Here is a 14,265-nt window from a genome sequence, read left to right as displayed (position 1 = left end):
CGCCCCCCAGCCGCCCGTGTCGGTGGGGACCCGCGGCTACCGCCGCCCCGGCCCGCCCCGCGGCCTGTCGCTTTAACGCCGGCTCCGCGCCGGGGCCGGCCCCCGCGCCGTCAGCGGGCAGGTGGGGTTGGCCCCGGCCCCCCGCTCCCCCCGCGCCCCCGGGCAGCCCCCCCGGCTGCGGCCGCAGGAAGGGGAAGTGGCGGGGCAGGACGCGGAACTGGGCCGCTGTGCGGAGGGTGCTGGGGGCGCCCAGGCTGCTGGCCGGGGAACGGGGCCTGGTCTGAGCTGGGACGGAACCCACCGGCCGGCCCAGGGACCCACCGGCCGGCCCGAGGACCCACCGACCGGCCCAGGGACCCACCGGCCGGCCCGAGGACCCACCGGCCGGCTCGAGGACCCACCGGCTGGCCCGAGGACCCACTAGCTGGCCCAGGGACCCACCGACCGGCCCACAGATCCACCAGCCAGCCCAGGGACAGCGAGGTGGGCAGGGATGGCCAGAGATCGCAGCGGGGTGGCTGAGGAGAAGAGGGGGGCTCCCTCCAACCTGCTCTGGCTCCATTCCACTGTGAGCGGGAAGGGGCTGTGCTGGGATGAGCGGCTGGGAGATGGTCCTGGTGCAGCTTCCACAACACTGCCGTGACGGGAGCTTTTGTCTGCCCGTGGTGCCGGGAGGCTGGCTGGAGAGGGCAAGCAGGACCCCAAACCACGCTGCCGGCATGGAGGAGTTTGATGGCTGAAAACACTTGGTGCTCGGGGACTCAGCAGCCTCCCCCTTGCTGCCCTCTCTGTCCTGGGAAAACGTCCCTGCTTTTTCCCCCTTCCTAACATGTTGTTGTGTTGCAGCTGCCCCATGGAAGGGGAAGAAGCAGTTGCTTGTCTCGCGGAGACCCCCCCGATCAACAGGGACACCCAGGAACTCCCAAAAGAGGATGAAAACAGAGCTGAGGGGGCAGCAGCCACAGAGGAGCTGCCTGCAGCCAGGGACACTGGGGACAGTGGTGCTCCCCTGGGGTGTCTGCGGCCAGACCAAGACATGCCACACTTGGACCATGGGGACGGTGAGTGCTGGGGGTACTGGGGCAGTGGGAGCCAAGGCAGGGCATGCACCCACCCCGGATCCCACCACATCTGTTCCCCTGGGATCAACATGCCCACCACCCCAGGGTCAGGGTGCTGGCAGGGTGCTTGCTGTGCTGGTTTGGTCTCGTTGTGCCGTATGTGGAGCCCAACCTGCTCCCCAGTGAGTGGCACCAAGGTCCCTAACAGCCACCCTGGTTTGGCAGGTGGAGCGGACATTCTCATGAAGCCCTCGACTGCGTCGATGGACAGGCAGAGGAGCACGGAGCTCTCGACCCTCGACAGTGAGTGTTGCAGAGCCTGGTGCTCACAGATGCTCAGGTGCAGCCCCAGCGGGAGACAGGTGGGGGAGAGGTCGTCTGGGTCTCTCATCCCACAAAGGCAGCTAGAAAAATGTTCTTTACTTCTGCCAGTCCCTCCCTGAAAACAGTCCCTCTGTTTTCATTCTCTTTTGGGAGCTCCTGGGTGTCCCTGTTGATTGGGGGGGTCTCCACGAGACAAGCAAGACTTGGCAAGGCCAAGTCCAAATCCAGACCTTGGTGATGACTTGTGCCAGCAGTGAGAGGTCACTGCAGCTCCATCCAGTGGAACTGGAGATGGCAAACTCTTTTCATATGCTTTGCTAATTAAACTATGCATCGCTTGTTGAAACCACATTGAGATTTCAAGGTGGAGCCCTTCAAGGGCAGGAAATACGAGGATGAACTTGAGTGCATCCCCCAGGCTGTCCTCTGCAGTATATCGTGTGCAATTATGCCATTAATGCCAGATCCCTGCCTCCTGCAGCGCCCCAGATGGACCCTGCCCCTCCCTGGGCAGCTGCTCGAGCTGTTTTATCTTCCCTGCTCAGCTGTTGTTCCCTGCACACTGGTCAAACCTCCGTCTCCAGGCTCTTTACTTGCAAGGGAATAATTCCTTTTTTGCAAGACAGGAGGGAATGGCTTCAGATAAGGCATATGAGACCTGAGCTTTTGTGAAGCTCTTGGCTTCCAGTCAGCATAGTTGGAGGAACTACAACTGTGCACGCAGGAGGCATGCCCTGACTCTCCCCTCTCTCTGGAACAGGTTTCCCCCTGAAGCACTCAAACACGCTGACAAACAGGCAGCGAGGCAACGAGGTCTCGGCTCTCCCAGCCACGCTGGACAGTGAGTACTGCCCGGCTGAGCAGGCTGTGCATCTCGGACGCAGATGCCCGTGGGGTGTAGAGGGCACAGAGGGACAGCAGGACGGGAGCCTTTCTGTCTCCTGCTGCCATGCTTGCTGTTCAGTGCCCATCGGGGTGATCTCTCAGGCTGCTTCCTCCAGTGCTGTTGCTCTCAGCACTCGCCAGGGCTGGCTGTCCTCACTGCTGAGCTGCAGAAGGGTGTTAGTTACACACTGGGCTTCTTGGGGCTCATATAGGGGCTGGCCACTTAGCACCTCCCCAGGCTTGCAGGGACCCACCTGCAGATGGTGGGTGCTGAGCTGGGGAAACGTTTTGTCGTGATAGGGGAATTCTTTCTGTCCCCCAGCACTGTCCATTCACCAGCTTGCTGCCCAGGGTGAGCTCAGCCAGCTGAAGGAGCACCTTCGGAAAGGTACGTGTGTCTGCGTTCTCACCCCGGATCAGGCAGAGTCCTGCCAGGTCATAGCACACGCACTATTTGCTAACCCCCCAGCTTAGTTTTACAGCCTTTTCTGGGTTTACCAGGAGGACAGGGATCAGAGTGGGCTTTACCCTTCCTATTTATGATGTCTCATCCATGTTTGCGCAGGCGAGAACTTAGTAAATAAACCTGATGAGAGAGGTTTCACGCCGCTGATCTGGGCTGCAGCCTTTGGAGAGATCGAAACGGTCCGTCACCTGCTGGAATGGGTAAGGCCACATTCACGCAGCACGTTGTTAACAGGAGACTTCCCATCTCCAGTCCCAGTGGCTGCCAAATTGTCCAGCTCTGTCCTGGTACCATCATCATCTCAGCCAGTCTTTCCCATGACGCCAAACAGGACATGTTTGCAGAGCTAACAGCTCAGACGCTGTCAGATGCTACTCCCCATTGGGCTGTGAGCTAAGTCAGGAGCGTGAAGAGCCTTATCTCACAGCTAGCAATAACTGTTTGTAATTAAATATCTGTTTATTGGTAATTTGAGATCAAGCTTATCACTTGGGCCCTGTAATCTGCCAGCAAATGTGCTTGCTGAGGTATCATTGCAGTTAATGAACTCATTGCTGCATCGTCCTTGAGTGCTGGGCTTGCAGTTGAGGACTGTCTGGGGGTGAGCAGGAACCAGATCCTGCTGTACTCTGGGTCTAGCTGCTCCCCAAAGCTCCGTCCCACATCCATGTTCGTCCAACGATTAGCAAGCACTCTCACCTCACAAGCACTAGCCAAACTCTCTCTGTGTTACTGTATTAGGAGCAAAACTGCAGTGCATTACCAGAGACACAAACAGAACCCCAAATAAATGAGGTAATACACTGATAAAGGATAAAACGATGTCCAGGAGAGGTCTGTGGCTAGCAGGGCTTGGAGGGCAGGGAGGTTTGTATGTAAATCAGTAACAAAAGAGACAGTGGATACTGTACAGGCATCTAGACGGGGCCGGTAAAGCTGTTACTAGGGATAGGAAAAAAGGCTGAGTAACGGGAACCATCAGGCTTGATTTACTGACACTGGAGAAGGGCTTTTAAGTCCTTACCCGAGATGTTTGATGGTGATTAAAACATCTCTGATAAGGATTTTGGTATGGAGAGGTCACTGGGAATGTGTGAGCTGTCTCTGCCCCTTCAGGCTGTCAGAATGTGGTGCCATGATCAGCCCCCCGGGGGTACCCAGCAAGGCTGTGCTTCGCGCCCCAGGTCTCCACAGGGCTCCTTCACCCATCGGGGCTAATGCCTGTGCTGTCCCCAGGGCGCTGACCCCCACGCACTAGCGAAGGAGCGGGAGAGCGCCCTATCCCTGGCCAGCATGGGCGGCTACACCGACATCGTGGTCATGCTGCTGGAGAGGAACGTGGACATCAACATCTATGACTGGGTGAGTGCTGCGGGCTGCTGCGGGGACCGCGCCAGCGCTGGGAGCGACACCGAGCCTTGGACGGGGCTCTGCAAAGCTCGTTTTAAAAAGCAGCAGCACGTTCACATCGTTCTGGTCTGAGTTAGCAGCGATGTCTTTCTCCTAGATGCTTCCCAGGCTCGCAGTGCTCATTTGCCTGCTCATGCAGTTGTTTTGAGAAATGAATCTGGAGAATAATTTTAAATGGTTTCCTCAGTTGTTCACAATGTTGTGATGTTACCAGCCACAAGGAAACGGCGCTCAGAACTTAAGGTTGTCTTTAAAATTACACAATTTAAAAGTTATTTATGGCATACAGAGAATAAAACCCGCACAGAGCCGCCCTGTGAGAAAACGCCCAGCCTGGAGCTGGGAGAGGGCGGAAAGGGGATCCCAGTGGATCGGGGATCTGCTGCTCTGGGAGAAGCAAAAGCTGTGTGAGCACGAGCCCCATGTGAGGCTGGCGATGACACAGCCCCTTCCCTTTCCCTGCAGAATGGCGGCACTCCTCTGCTCTACGCCGTGCGTGGCAATCACGTCAAGTGTGTCGAGGCCCTACTAGGTAACGGGCAAGATCTGCACTTAGTCCTTGGCCTCGAATAGCGGCTCGTTGGTAACCGCCTCGGGGAGAGAGCGTGACGTGCCTGGGGGGAGAAACTGAGCAGCCCCCCCAGTGATGGGGGGCTGCCCAGCCAGCATGGGCACCTTCTGGGGGTCCCCTCACCCTGTGTCTGACCTGGAGGGGACATCGTGTCAGCAGGGGAGCACCATGCCCTGATCTCCACTGCCTGCTTGCAGCTCGCGGCGCTGACCTGACCACAGAGGCAGATTCCGGCTACACCCCGATGGATCTGGCCGTGGCACTGGGACACAAGAAAGGCAAGTGTCCCCTCTGACCCTGGCAGGGAGCGCTGCCTTCCCTCCCTGGAAAGCCTCCAGGCAGTTGCCAGCTTCCAGCCCTGCTTGGGGCTTTCTTTGCCCTTGTACCACAGCTCCCTGCTCTGCCACGCAGAGAAACCGAGCCAGAGAAATCAAGATGGGTCTTGTTCCTCTTTTCCTCCTCTCCAAACCAGAGCTCTGCTGGAGCTTCCCTGGGTCTCACTTCTCTCCCCTCCGTTAGTCCAACAGGTTATCGAAAATCACATCCTCAAGCTATTTCAGAATAAGGAGCTGGAGTGAGGGGGTGGCTCACGCTGCACTGCTGCAGCACCAGCGCTTCTCCTGGCCGATGCAGGGCTCTCCGCTGGGACCACCACCCAGCCGTCCCAAAACGGGCAGCGGCACAATGGTTCAAGCAAGGAGCACATGGAGGAAGCCAGGAACCGCCTGCCCTTGGAGGATCTGTGCCTCTCCCAGAGGGTGGCATGGCCACAGCACCTCACACCTGGGGACACTCCTCAGGGCAGCTGCATTTCTGCCCTGTCCGGGCTTGGCTGCTTTGTGCGTGTGTGCATTCAAGTATTGCATTATTTGAAGTAAACTCTAAAGCAGCTGTGTGGAGCCCTGTCTATTGCCTCAGCCTGTCACAGCTGCCAGTCCCTGATCCCAGCACCAGCTACTGGGGAACCATGAGGGGAACTGGGCCAACCAACCTCTTCAAGGCTGCACCCCCCGAAGTGCCCCAGTATCCTTCTCCAGAGCTGGCTCTGTGAAGAGGAAAGCTCCCTCTGATGCCCAGAATTTTGCCTTCCCTCCCTGCACACGGCGCTATGACCAGACAGGGAAACATCCATAGGCAGGAGCAAAACCCCGCAGGAAGCATCGCCCTGCCAACCAGGAACACAGCACAGCCCTGGCTGATGGCTACCGATCCCGAGCTGGAGCGCCGGGGGCTGCAACCACTCCAAGGTCAGGGGTGGTTAGCGAAGGCGAGAGACAGCCAGAGCCCACAGCACGTGGAGCAGCACTTCTGCCGAAGCCACGCACCGGCGTGGCCATGGCAAACCCCAGAGGGCTCGGTCCCGGGGTGCTACTTGCCCAAGAAGCAGCTGGGAAGGAGCGGGGACACCGTTTATTCAACTGGTTACACGGGCTGTGTCCCACCAAGGTCCAGTATGCGGATCTCCAGCGTTGCTCCATCACTGCTACCCCGAGGGTTCCCTCTCGGTGCTTTGGGGGGCAGCTGGGGGCTTTCGGGGTTCACTTTCCTGTCTGCCCCTACACAGCAGAGCCTGCACAGGGGAGCGCAGGCGATGGGGGGAGCAGCCCTCCATGCTGTCCCTCACTGCTGCCCTACAGCTTCTCCCCCAGCACCCCGAGGTGGTACACCACGATCCTCCCGAAGAAGTCGGTGCTGTTCTCAAAGGTGATCTTCAGCTTATCCAGCACCGTCTCCTCCACCTGGAATCTGTGCGGGGCCCATCAAGGAGAAAAAATAGGCAGAGGGATGCCGGGACACGTGGGAGATCTGCTCTAAGGGGGCACGCATGCGGCTCACACCCTGCCGTACCACAGACAGCAATGTCCAGATTTGTTCCGGCTCTGCCGAGCAGCTACAGCAGCAGCCAAGTGCCAGCAGGGACCCACAGCTCCGTCGTTTACATCACAGCTCTGCCCTCGCCCCCCTGTCCCCCCACAGCTGTGGGGGGCTCTGAACCCATCCACCCAGCCGCAGAACCCAGCCCACGCCACGGCAAAGGATATCTGCATGGCGTTGGTGTCCTTGGGGTACAGGTCGGATATTTTCACCAGTTCTTCCCCTGCTCTGCAGCCTGTGGAGAGTGAGGGTGGAGGCAGCGGCGTGGAGGCTTGGCTGCTGGGGGAGCCTCCAACTGCTGCCCTGGCCTCGGCCGCCCCAAAAATCCTCCCTGCGCTGGCTCTGCTGCAGGGCTGGGAGCAGGCGGACCAGCAGGACCCAAAGCACCCCAGGTCCTCGCTGGTCACCCCTCTCTGCTCCACCCCACAGCCTCAGCCCCTCGGGTTTCAGGAACAGCTAACAAACATCTCTGGGCCTCATAACAAACAGCCGTGGGATCCTGGGGTGGGTAAACTGAGGCAGAGGGATCCCTGTGCCACCAGAGCAGCTCCTCACCTTCCAGTGTGCACAGCCGGCTGGAGAATCCCCCCTGGAACTGGATGTGAAACTGCGAGACCTTGACAGCGCGGGGGAAATCCAGGGTGACCCACTGGCACGTGCCCTGAAGGCAGGAACAACACCGGGGTTCTGTGAAGGCTCCCATCCCCCATGCACCGCTGCTGTCCCACCCCTCTGGCCCTCCAAATCCTTGTCCCCACACCTGGTCCGAGTTCCAGCACGTCTCCTCGCTCGCATCAAACATATGCTTCTTCCCAAACTGCTTCACATCCCGGTTAAGCACAGAGCTCACCCTGCAGGGACACACACCACCGTCCCGGGGACACGGTGGGGACAGTGTCAGTGTTGGGACACGAGTCCTTTGCCGGGCCAGGGGACGGTGTGTGGCACCCAGGAGGGCCCCACTGCCTGCTGTCCCCTCGGGGGCCGGGACTCACCGTGTGGCCGTGTCGGCGCAGATCAGGGGCTCCGCGGGCATCGCTGCCTGTGGAGAGACAGCGTCAGTGAGGGGCAAAAATGGGGACACCCAGCAGCCTTGGGGACCCCTGAGAAGCACAGGGGACCCCCAAACAGCACTGGAGGTATCCAGGCAGCACTGGGGATCCCTGGACAGCATTGGGGACTCCCTGAGCAGCACTGGGACCCCCTGACAGAACTGAGGGCACGCCAGCAACATTGGGCACCCCCTAGCAACATTGGGGACTGCTAAGCAGCACTGGGGACACCCTAAGCAGCATTGGGGACCCCCAGACAGCAATGGGAACCCCTGAGCAGTAATGGGACCCCCAGGCAACACTGAGGACCCCTGAGAAGCACTGGGGAGTCCCGGGCAGCATTGGGGACCCCCAGGAAGCACTGGAGACCCCTGAGCACCATCAGGGAGCCCCAGGCAGCATCAGGGACCCCTGAGCAGCACTGCCCGCCCCCCCCCCCCCCCCCAAGGCAGCACTGAGGAGCCCTGGAACAGCAGTGGGGACCCCTGAGCAACATTAGAGACCCCGAGGCAGCACTGGAGAGCTCCGGGCAGCACTGGGGACCCTTAAGCAGCATTGGGGACCCCCGGGAAGCACCGGGGAGCCCAGTGCAACACTGGAGACCCCTGAGCACCATCGGGGAGCTCCGGGCAGCAGTGGGGACCCTTGAGCAGTATCGGGGAGGCCCAGGCTGCAGTGGGGACCCTTGAGCAGCACTGGGGACCCCCGGGCAGCCCTGGAGAGCAGCGGGGACCCCCGCCCATCCCCGAGCACCTGCGGGTGCCACCCCCTCCGCCGGGCCGCAGAGCACTCACCGCCCCGCCGGCGCAGGAAGCCGGGAGCTGCTTCCCGGGCCCGGTCGCCGGCACCGCCCCCCGCTCCGCCCCCGGCACCGCCCCCGGCCCGCCCCTCGGGACCTCCCCCCCAGCTCCGCCCTCCCGCCGCGAGGCCCGGGGCTGCCGCAGCCCCCTGCAGCCCCCCCAGGCCAGGCGGGGGGGCGTCCAGGCCCCCGGGGCCCCCCTGCAGCCCCTCCAGCCCAGCACCTCTGTGAATGGCGCCCCCCCCCCGTACCTCACCCCCATTGCGAACGCCTCGCCTCGCCCCGCCCCAGCCGCCCCCCCGGCCCCTGCACCGCCCTAGGGACGGGGGGGCGGCTGCCGGGGGTCCCCGCCGGGCCCTGGCCGGGGGCGGGGGGTGCCCTCCCGGGACAGCTCTGTAGGTGGCGCTGGTGGAGCGCAGCGCGCGCAGCGGCGGGGGGGGTGCAGGAACCCTGCACAGCCCGGGATCCGGCACAGCCCGGTAATCCTGCACAGCCTGGGATCCGGCGCAGTTTGGTAATCCGGCCCGGTCCGGGATCTGACACAGCCTGGTAATCCTCCACAGCCCTGGATCCGGCGCATTTTGGTAATCCGGCCCAGCCCGAGATCTGGCACAGCCTGGTAATCCTGCACAGCTCGGCATCCCTGCACACTCTGGCATCCTGCACATCTGAGCATCCCTGCGTGCTCCAGCATCCTGCACACCCTGGCATCCTGCACGTCCCAGTGTCCTGCACAGTCCAGTATCCTGCACACCTGAACATCCCTGCATGCTCCATCATCCCTGCATGCCCCAGAATCCCCACATGCTCCAGCATCCCTGCACTAGAGAATCCCTACGCTGCAGCATGCCTGCACACTGGAGCATCCCCCCAAGTTGGAGCATCCTTGCACTGGAGCATACCTGCACACCCCAGCATCCCTACACACTCGAGCATCCCTGCACTGGACCATCTCTGCATGCTCCAGCACCTCTGTGTCACCCCAGCATCCCTGAATGCTCCAGCATCCCTACACACTCGAGCATCCCTGCATGCTCCAGCATCTCTGTGTCACCCCAGCATCCCTGAATGCTCCAGCATCCCCCTCGATGCAAGTCACCAGCACAAAGCACCGGGAAATCCAAGCCCTCCCTGCTTCCCCACCGCTGCTGCTTCCTCTCTCACAAGCACCCTGACCCAGCAGGGCTGAGCTGCCCCCCCAGCCTGCATGGGGGCTGCAGGGAGCCTGGAGCAGCTGTGTGGGGAGAAATCCCACACACACACACATAGAACATGGCAGCTGCTTAAAATTATCCTTTCCAGGCATATGGTGCCACGGCACTTGCCCACGGCACTGAGTCTTTGTGAATGTGCCCCGGTGCTTGGCAAGTTTGCCAAGCCTTGACCCCATGGTGGTCCCACAGCCCCCGTTGGCCCCCGCTGCTGCTTTGGTGGGGGTGGCAAGGCAAGGCAAGGTGATGGCACTGCGGTGCTCCGCAGCCCCCCCAAAGCTTGCTGGGTGCTGGGCTGCTTGCATGAGTCAGGCGGCCGTGCCGAGGCTGCCTGCGCTCAGCCACAAGCAAAAATAAACCCAGCTGAGAGCTGCAAAGTGTCACCTCCCCCTCACCGGGCGGCTCAGGGGGCTCGGGCCCTGGCCGGGGCGGTGCGCACGCCTGCACACGCATGTCAGTAAGCACACACGTGTGTGTCTGTGCATGCACATGCATGCAGCGAACACACCAGCATACGCGTGACAGCCTCTGTCTTCCTCCTCCTCCCCCCACTTCTCCTCCTGCCGAGTTTTGCCTGAGAAATTGGGTCAAAAACCGCAGGAGCCTTAATTGCCCCTCGGCTAATTGCGCGTCGGGGGACAGGGCTGCCATTTCTGCCACTGCTGTCCGTGTCACCTCCTGTGCGCGCCTGCCGGCAGCAACCCACCCTCACCCTGGTGACCCCCCAGCCCCTCCAGCCCTGTGCGCCTGGGGGGGGTGGTGGGGGGGGTGGGGGCAGCACTCCAGCCCTGGGGCTCTTCAGCCTCAGCATCTTCCTCACCCCCTGACTCTCGAGGAATGAGGCGGGCGGTAAATGCAGCTGTTTCACGCCACGCTGTGCCGGGAGCAGCTTGGCGGCGATGGCGTTAGCTCCCGGCTGCTGTCCAGCCCAGCACTCAGCCGCCCGCCGGGTGGGCCTTTGCATTTTATCCAAGAGCTAATAGAAAGGCTGGTGCCAAAGCAGGCGCCGGCACAAATCCAGACCCCCTGCTCCCACCGGGCATGAGCTCCCACCCGTGAGCCACTGGGATGCTGGCCCTGTGCCGGCGCGGCCACCTCGTGCTGGCGGTGCAGGAAACGAGCGTCGGTGCCTTTTGTGCGGCGGGTGCCGGCGTGTGAGTTTTGCTGAGCAACCCCAGCTGGTGCTGGGAGCCGCTTCCGAAGAAGAAGCGGGTGTTGTGCCCTTCGCCATTAATTACTTGCAGCGATTGATTTCCACTTCCGTGTAAACACTGGAGATTACCGGTGAATGTGGCACAGGCGTTATTCAACACCGCTGCCTCTGCCCGGCACAGGGCCCTGCCTGTTCTCCGGGATGCGCCTCTGCCTTTATTCCCCCATCCCTGAGCAGAGGGGCCGGGGGTCCCCGGGGGGGGGCGGGAAGGGCAGGATTTGGCACAGCTGGTAATTAATGCTCCGTAACAATGTGATGGCATCTCTGTGCTGGGAAGGAGCTGTGCAGGGCGGTGAGGGGTGCGTCCTTTGGAAGGGGATGGATAAAAAGATATAATTATCATTATCTTACTATAACCCTGCTTTTAAGCTACAAACCGCCGTTTCCTTCCGAAGGGATGAGGACACTGGGCTCATGGCCGGGTTGCTGCGGTGCCAGTGTCCTCCCTGGTGCCGCTGCTGCTCACATCAGCTGTGAGCAGGTGTGGGGGTAGGATGTGCTGTTAATGAGCTTGGCTCTGCTAATGGGAGATGCTGCTCAGCATCCCTGCACGGGCAGTGCTGGGGGGGCAATTACAGCCCTGGCTAATGAACCAGCACGGCATCCTGCTGGCCCTGCTGCTAACTATTGCCAGTGTCAGAGAAGGGCTGACCAGGGTTGGTGTCCCCTGTGTCTGCTCCCATCCTGTGCCAGCCTGGTGGGCTGCCCCCCCAAAATCACCCACCGGCACCGCGGCAGGCACAGAGGTGCACACTGGGCCCTCCCCGCAGATGCTGAGCTGGTGGCATTGCCACCCAGGAGAGTCCCCAGAAGAGGGGACAGTGCCAGGTTGCAGCCGGTGTCCCTGGTAGAGGGCAGGTGCTGGAGGGGCTGGGTGCTGCAGGAGGGCGAAGGAGTGGGTCCGGCTGCCAGAAGGGGGAAGGGAAGGAGGCAGTTGCCATGGAAACAGAAAATAAAATCAATGCATCCTGCCAATGGGTTTGGAGGGAAGTTGGGGATGGCCAGGGCAGGGTCCCTGCGTCCCCAGGGGGGATGGTGCAGCCCTCAGCCCAGACACCTCCATGCCCTCGCCGCCGTGCCCGGGTTGTGCCGTGGGGCAGGTTTGGCCCTGGCCAAAAGCTGAAACAAGGGCGAGGAGCAGCAAGTGAGGGTCGGCAGCAGCGTGGAGGTGGGTCCATGGTGCCAGGTCTGAGACCATCCCTCCAGAGCAGACCCTGGGCTGGGGCATCCTGCCCTGCTCCAGCCCTGGCTTCAGACCAGCACCTCAGCCAGGACAGGCACTGGCTGCCGGTTCACCCCACCATGGAGCCGTCCATCCGTCCGCTGCCTGTCCCCGTGCCAGTGCCCCGAGCGCTGGCCCCAGCTGCGGTGGCAGAGGCCTCATTAATAAGCCGCTCTCCCGATGAATGTGGCAGCTCCACTGGAACGGGCTTCATTAGCTGCCGGTGGACCTGAGCAGAATAACAAGCGGCTCTGCAGGGCGCGGGACAGGGTCCCCCTGCACCCCCCCGGCGAGGCAGGGATGGGGGCATGCTGCCACGCTCTGGCCATGGAGACATGCGGGGTCCCTTGCTGCACAGGGAGGGTGCCTGGCACCCCAGTCCCCTGGTGCTCAGCACCCGTGGGATGGCAGTGGCAATGCTGCTCAGCACCCCGGTCACGGTGCCGTGGCTCTGGCTGCCAAACTGGGCAGCACCAGAGCTCGGGAGGCTGCTGGTCTCACCGGCTCCCAATGGGCTCTGTCATCGGGGTGACGAGGGTGCTTGGCCACCTGCTCTTGCAGGGCCAACCCCTCTGTTCCCTTCAGTACTCTGTGGTGTCCCCACGCTGTGGGTTGCCCACATCACCTCTCTGCTGTGTGTCTTGGTAAGAGTGAGACCTGGCTGAGACCTATCAAACTCATGTCATGTAGCTCCAGGCCCCCCTGCTGTCCCCTGGGCAGCTGGGGCCAAGCCAGGGCTGTGTGGGAGCCGTGGGGACCCCCCAGCCCCACACCAGAGCCGGAGCCGTGCTGGGTCTCCCCGGGGGCAGCAGTGGGTCCCTGCCCTTTGCAGTGGGAGCCCCTCACCATCGCCACTGTGCACCCCAATTGCCCGTGGCCACCTCCCCGAGTCCTTGTCACAACAAAGGAAAACATCTCTGGATGGAAACTGCAGGAGGGTCGTCACGGCAACACTGCTGCAGGATTTCACCAGAAACCCAGCATTCAGCCTCAAAAAGACACTCCGGGCCCTGCTCGCCACAGCAGATGCCAGTGCAAAAGCCACCGGGGTTGGGTTTGAGAGAGGGGGGCTGCGGGATGGAGTCACCCCAACCAGTGCTGCCCTGAGGGCCACTCGGCCTGTCCCCAGTGGTGCACAGCAAGGACCCGGTGGCAGATGTGCTGCCTTGTGGTCCGTCTGTGCTCTTGGGGTGACACTGCAAGGACAGGCTGGATGTGGGGCTGGGTGTGTGGAAGGGACCCTGAGCCGGGCAAGGATGGGGACATGGGGACATCCCTCTGTGCCAGGCAGAGCTGGCTCTCCCACCCGGATGGAGGGATGGCCACGGCGGGATGGTGGGGCTCCAGGTTGGGTCTGGGGGGTAGGGGGACCCCATGAAGTCATGTTTCAGTTGGTGGGACCAGCTGGGGTAACACTGGGGCTCCAAACTGGTGCCAGCAGAGGAGCTGGTCTCCACTGCCGCCCCGGCGTGGGCTGCGGTCCCTGGGCGTGGAGCAGCTGCCGGCGTGGGGAGGCGGGCAGGGGGAGAGGTGTCTATTAAATCCCCATCCATAAGCTGCGCTGGCTGGTGTCTGTTATGACATTTATCTGCACTCGAGAGGAGAGCTCCGATAACTCACTGCCGGCACCTTCCTCAGCAAGACAAATGGCTGGTGGCGGATCAGCCACGTCGCCTCCACTGGGGCCCAGCTGGAGCCCTGATGCCCCCCGGGACACGGAGGGTGGGTGCCTGGGGTCCCTCTGCTCCCCCCTCACCTGCCCATTGCTGCTCCGAGCCCACAGGAGGTTTGAGTCCCTGAGTGGCTCCGTGGCCCTGTTGTGGCTCAGGGTCAAGGCTGGGTGCAGCTTTGTCACCGTGCCCGGTGCTCATTAGAGGTGGGTGGCCCATGGGAGGTGGGTGCTGGGGGAAGCCCTCTCCCACCACTATGTGCAGGAAGGAGCTGGGGCTCCTGGATGAACCCGTCTAATCCCCAACCTGTGCACGTGCGGATCAGACCCTGCTGGTGCTACCGGTTTTCCAGAAGAAGCTTGGGAAGATGAAGAGCGGGAGGAAGGCTTTGTGCAGCGTGGAAGCGGCAGGTGGGTGGGTTGTGGGTCTCGCTGCGGGTGCAGGACCCAGCTGTGGTGGGGCGCAGTAGGAGCATCTTCACCCCGAAGGGTGCCCAGGTCCTTGCA

General features: G+C 61.9%; 2 protein-coding genes across 5 annotated transcripts; one reads left to right on the top strand and one right to left on the bottom strand.

The window, feature by feature from the left end:
- Positions 1–177: 177 nt before the first annotated feature.
- RFXANK (regulatory factor X associated ankyrin containing protein) lies at positions 178–5,608 on the top strand. 4 transcript variants are annotated; one of them, XM_055708035.1, is made up of 11 exons: positions 179–391; positions 452–483; positions 847–1,061; positions 1,287–1,364; positions 2,146–2,226; positions 2,593–2,658; positions 2,836–2,936; positions 3,973–4,098; positions 4,612–4,678; positions 4,915–4,995; positions 5,237–5,608. In XM_055708035.1, the coding sequence occupies exons 3-11, from the start codon at positions 854–856 to the stop codon at positions 5,293–5,295; spliced, it is 867 nt and encodes a 288-aa protein (XP_055564010.1). In that variant the 5' UTR covers positions 179–391; positions 452–483; positions 847–853; the 3' UTR covers positions 5,296–5,608. The 4 variants fall into 4 exon arrangements, 2 of the variants coding, with proteins under 2 accessions (XP_055564010.1, XP_027668513.1); XR_008731851.1 differs by having other exon boundaries at positions 178–483; positions 4,877–4,995; positions 5,245–5,608; XR_008731850.1 differs by having other exon boundaries at positions 178–483; positions 4,877–4,995.
- Positions 5,609–6,112: 504 nt separating this feature from the next.
- NR2C2AP (nuclear receptor 2C2 associated protein) lies at positions 6,113–8,508 on the bottom strand. Its single transcript, XM_055708045.1, has 6 exons — positions 8,439–8,508; positions 7,588–7,634; positions 7,353–7,443; positions 7,148–7,253; positions 6,760–6,827; positions 6,113–6,465 (listed from the first exon to the last, which is right to left on the bottom strand). Exons 2-6 carry the CDS (start codon positions 7,626–7,628, stop codon positions 6,349–6,351), a joined length of 423 nt encoding a protein of 140 aa, XP_055564020.1. The 5' UTR covers positions 7,629–7,634; positions 8,439–8,508; the 3' UTR covers positions 6,113–6,348.
- Between the last annotated feature and the right edge of the window lie 5,757 nt (positions 8,509–14,265).

Source organism: Falco cherrug, chromosome 4, assembly GCF_023634085.1.
Source record: "Falco cherrug isolate bFalChe1 chromosome 4, bFalChe1.pri, whole genome shotgun sequence".
NCBI classification, from domain to species: Eukaryota; Metazoa; Chordata; class Aves; order Falconiformes; family Falconidae; genus Falco; species Falco cherrug.
This window is presented reverse-complemented; position numbering and strand designations above follow the sequence as displayed.

What these genes read in the sequence shown, in the direction of transcription:
- NR2C2AP (XM_055708045.1), bottom strand. Translation starts at nt 7,628, where the DNA reads ATGCCCGCGGAGCCCCTGATCTGCGCCGACACGGCCACACG. An exon ending in TGCGCCGACACGGCCACACG is followed by an intron (nt 7,444 to 7,587) that starts GTGAGTCCCGGC and finishes GTGTCCCTGCAG; the next exon opens with GGTGAGCTCTGTGCTTAACC. An exon ending in AGGACACCAACGCCATGCAG is followed by an intron (nt 6,466 to 6,759) that starts ATATCCTTTGCC and finishes TGGGCCCCGCAC; the next exon opens with AGATTCCAGGTGGAGGAGAC.
- RFXANK (XM_055708035.1), top strand. Translation starts at nt 854, where the DNA reads ATGGAAGGGGAAGAAGCAGTTGCTTGTCTCGCGGAGACCCCCCCGATC. An exon ending in TCTCCCAGCCACGCTGGACA is followed by an intron (nt 2,227 to 2,592) that starts GTGAGTACTGCC and finishes TCTGTCCCCCAG; the next exon opens with CACTGTCCATTCACCAGCTT. An exon ending in GTGTGTCGAGGCCCTACTAG is followed by an intron (nt 4,679 to 4,914) that starts GTAACGGGCAAG and finishes GCCTGCTTGCAG; the next exon opens with CTCGCGGCGCTGACCTGACC.